Source organism: Rhincodon typus, unplaced genomic scaffold, assembly GCF_021869965.1.
Source record: "Rhincodon typus isolate 14 unplaced genomic scaffold, sRhiTyp1.1 hic_rhity00009490, whole genome shotgun sequence".
Taxonomy (NCBI): domain Eukaryota; kingdom Metazoa; phylum Chordata; class Chondrichthyes; order Orectolobiformes; family Rhincodontidae; genus Rhincodon; species Rhincodon typus.
The window spans coordinates 2,480-6,686 of record NW_025975128.1 but is presented as its reverse complement, the minus strand read 5'-3'; the positions used below and the strand labels follow the sequence as shown (position 1 = coordinate 6,686).

General features: G+C 44.2%; 1 protein-coding gene across 1 annotated transcript in view; it reads right to left on the bottom strand.

The window, feature by feature from the left end:
* LOC125482376 (platelet endothelial cell adhesion molecule-like) overlaps nt 1-4,207 on the bottom strand; it is a gene marked incomplete at its 5' end in the record, with an annotated part of 7,161 nt that overhangs the window by 1,068 nt on the left and 1,886 nt on the right. Inside the window, one exon of the mRNA XM_048594447.1 lies at nt 1,451-1,735. Within this exon, the coding sequence (XP_048450404.1) occupies nt 1,451-1,735 (285 nt within the window). The remainder of the gene's footprint in view (nt 1-1,450; nt 1,736-4,207) is intronic.

Genomic DNA, 4,207 nt, shown 5'->3' with positions numbered 1-4,207 from the left:
AAAAACCTTAAAAATTCTAAGAGGTGTAGATAGGGTAAACAGAGGAAGGATATTCTTGATGAACAGTGTGGGGAGTCCAGAACCAGGGAGTCACAGCCGAAAGGTGACGTGGTCGGATTGAGATGCGGAGAAATGGCTTCACCCAGAGAGTGGGAAGTCTGTGGAATTCTCTGCCACAGATAGCAGTCAGGGACAGAACGTTGAACGTTATTCAGAAAGGAAATGGATAGAGTTCTTAAGGGCTAAAGGGGGAAAGCAGCGAACAAGGGACTGAGTTGGATGATCAGCCACAATCCCAATGATTGGGTGGGGCAGGCTGGAAGGGCCAAATGGCCTACTCCAGTTCCTATTTTTTGTGGTTCTATGTTAACAGGATGTAGAATCGAATAATCTGCCATGGTCATGTTGAATGGTAAAGCAGACTTGAAGCACTGAGTGCTCCTATATTCTAGGAGCCAAACTTTTGACGTAGCAAGCTTTAAGAAATAGATTGAACTCCTCGACTTTATTTACCCAGTTCCATTTTGCCTTTCTATGGTGTTTAATTCAGATAAATGAGAGATGTTACATTTTGGTAAGGCAGACCTGGCCAGGACTTTGACAGTTAATGGTAGTGCCCTGGAGAGTGGTACTGAACCTAAAGACTGAGGGACTCTGGTATATAGTTCCTTGAAAGTGGAGTTGCAGATAGACAGGGTGTTAAAGACGACGTTAGGCACGCTTGCCTTCATCAGTCAGAGCATTGAGTATAGGAGTTGGGACGTCATATTATGGCTATACAGGACATTGATGAGGCCATATTTAGAGTACTGTGTACAATTCAGTTTGCCCTGCTACAATTCAACTGCAAAGGGTGCAAAAAAATTTACAAAGATGTTACCAAGACTGGAAGTTTTGAGTTATAACAAGAGGATGGATAGGTTGGGACTTCTCTCTCCTGGGGTATAGGAGGTTGAGATGTGACCTCATGGAGATTTATACAATCATGAGGGGAATAGATAAGGTGAATAAAGCCAAGGTCTATTCCTTGAGTAGGGGAGTGTAATACTGGAGGGCATAGGTTTAAGGTCAGAGGGAAAAGGACCCAAGGGGAAATGTTTTCACACAGAGGCTGGTTTGTGTATGGAACAATCTGGCAGAGGAAATAGTGGAAATGGGTGCAATGACAACATTTAAAAGACATTTGGACAGGGAGACAGATAGGAAAAGTTTAGAGGTACGTGAACCAAACAGAGGCAAATGGGGCTAGTTCAGTTTGAGAAACCTGGTCAAAATGGGCATGTTGGGCCAAAGGCCTGTTTCCATGCTGAATACCTCTGTGACTCTATTATCCAAGGCTGCATCACGTGAGTCAAAAGTGTCGTCTTCAAGGATGAAGCACCAACTTTGAGCTGATCCCACCAGCAGTAGTCCCCGAGGCGATGGTTCAGTTACTCTTTGGGAGACTCACCTATCACTGTGATCTCTACTTCTTCACTGTGCAGAGGGCCTGTCACCTCATTTCTCACCGAGCAATGGTACATCCCTTTGTCCCTTCTGCTGATGCCTTCAATGTTGTAAACAAGCTTGGTACTGTTGGAATGTTCCCAGTACAGTTTCATGCTTGAGCCCTTGCAGAATTGGTAATAAATCGGCAGAGAACCATTGGAGACTGAACAGATTAAGAATCCTGCACCTCCTTCTATTAGCTTATTTCTGGGTTGAATTATTAGTTCTGGTTTTGACACTGGAATTCCTGCAAATATAGACAAAAGTTAGGTCTCTTCATTTGGCAGAGTTAATTGTAAACTCAACTATGTACCATGTCATAGTCACATCCATTCTCATGTCCTTTTTTTTCTATTCATTCATTAGATGTGCATGTCACTGGGTAGTCCAGCATTTATCACATGTCCCTAACAGCACAGACAGCAGTTGGAGGTTGTGGGGCAAGAGTCACATAGATTCTCTCTTCAATGGAATTCAAGTTCCTCCATCTGCCATGGCGAGATTCGAGCATAGGACATGATCTCAGTCTCCGAATTCATAGAACGTAGTACAGTACAGCACAAGAACACGCCCTTTGGCCCACCATGTCTGTGCCTGACCAAGATGCCATTCTATACTAATCACATCTGCCTGCACGTGGTTGCTATCTCTCTATTCCCTACTATTTCTTGTGTCTGTCTAAATGCCTCTTAAACATTGTACTCGTATGTGCTTCTACCATCTCCCCTGGCAACATGTGTCAGGCACCTATCTATCACTCTTTGTGTAAAAACCTTTCCTCACACATCTCCTCTAAACATTCTTTCTCTCACCTTAAAATTATGTCCCCCACCCCTAATAATAGACATTTCCACCCTGGGAGAAAGATTCAGACTATCCACCCTGCCCGTACCTCTCAGAATTTTATATGGTTCGATCAGATCATCCCTCAGCCTCCGATGCTCTCGCGAAAACAATCCAAGTATGTCCAACCTGTCCTTATAACTAATACTCTCCAGTCCAGGCACCATCCTGGTAAAACTCTTTTACACCCTCTCCAAAGCCTCCACATCCTTCCTATAACGTGGGGACCAGAACTGCACACAATACTCCAAATGTGGCAGAACTAAAGTCTTATGCAGCTGCAGCATGACTTGCCAGCTTTTATACTCAATGCCCCAACCAATTGAGGCAAACATGCCATAGGCCTTCTTTACTACCTTACCTCTCGTGTTGCCACTTTCAGGGAGCTATGCAATTGCACCCGAAGATCTCTTTGTATATCAATGTTCCTAAGGGTCCTTCCATTGACTGTATAATTTCCTTTAGCTGTTATCCACCCAAAAATACATCACCTCACACTAGTCCATGTTAAACTCCATCTGCCATTTCTCCACCCAAATGTCCAGCTGATCTATATTCTTCGATAATCTTCCTCACTATCCACAACACCACCCATTTTCAAGTCATCTGCAAACTTATTGATCAGACCACTTACATTTGCATCCATAACATTTACAATAGAGATCCCAGCGCTGATCTTTGCCTAACACGAACAGTCTCGTGCTCCCCTGTTCACTTTTTCAGCAATTACTTTGATCTGAAGAAATTAATCTTCTGGAAATATAATGTTTCCTAAAGCAACTTAAGATATCAAATCCAGTTTGGTCCTCATCTAACACAAGATCTAATCGAGTAGTATGGCAGATGTGATGGGCTGAATGGTCTAATTCTGGTCCTCTCTCTTCTGGACATCTCCAAAATTCTTGTTTTAAAAGAAGCAAAAGAGCTCAGCTCCCTCATATCTTCCATTTGAGAGGAAGTTCCAAAAATATGCCCTTCCTTGATGATGGAAGAGCCCAGAACACCAGTGTAGAAGATCAGCTTGAAACATTCACAACAAGGGGCGAATAACATTCACAACACTCAAATGGTGGGAAATGACCATCTCCAATGAGACAGAATCTAAACACTGCCCTGTAATATTCAATTGTATTACCAGCACTGAATCTGCACATTCTCAACATCCTGGCGGGAGAGGATATGGGGGCATGGGCTACCATCAACAGAGAATCTAATTAGTGACTCTTTACTTTCAATAGCATTACCAGCACTGATTACCTCCCCCTCCCCCCCCCCACCGTTAACATCCTAGGGGTTATCATTGACCAGAACCTGAACTGCAGTGAGTAACTCAACTCCTCACTCCCCCACAACCTGTCCACCATTGACAAGGCACATATCAGGACGATGTTGGAATATTCCCCACTTGCCTGGGTGGGCGCAGCTCCAACAACACTTGAGAAGCTCAACACCATTCAGGGACAAAGCAGCCCCTGCTTGATTGGAATATCCACAAGCATCCACTCCCTCCACCCCCAATGCTCATTAGCAGCAGTGTGTACTGTCTACAAGATGCAATACAGAAATTCACCAAAGATCCTCAGACAGCACCTTCCAAACTCATGTCCACTTCCATCCAGAAGGACAAGGGCAGCAGACACATGGGAACACCATCCCCTGTAACTTCCCCTCTGAGTCCCCCTCACCATCCTGTCTTGGAAATATAGATGCAGCCCTTCCGTTTTGATGGGATAACATTCAGAAATTTATTATTTAAGAGCACGGTGGGGTTAACTACTGTAAGTGGACGGCAGTGGTTCAAGAAGGGAACTCCATCCAAAACCTTCTTCAGGGGACAACTAAGGATAGGCAACAGATGCTATGCTCCGAAACCTTG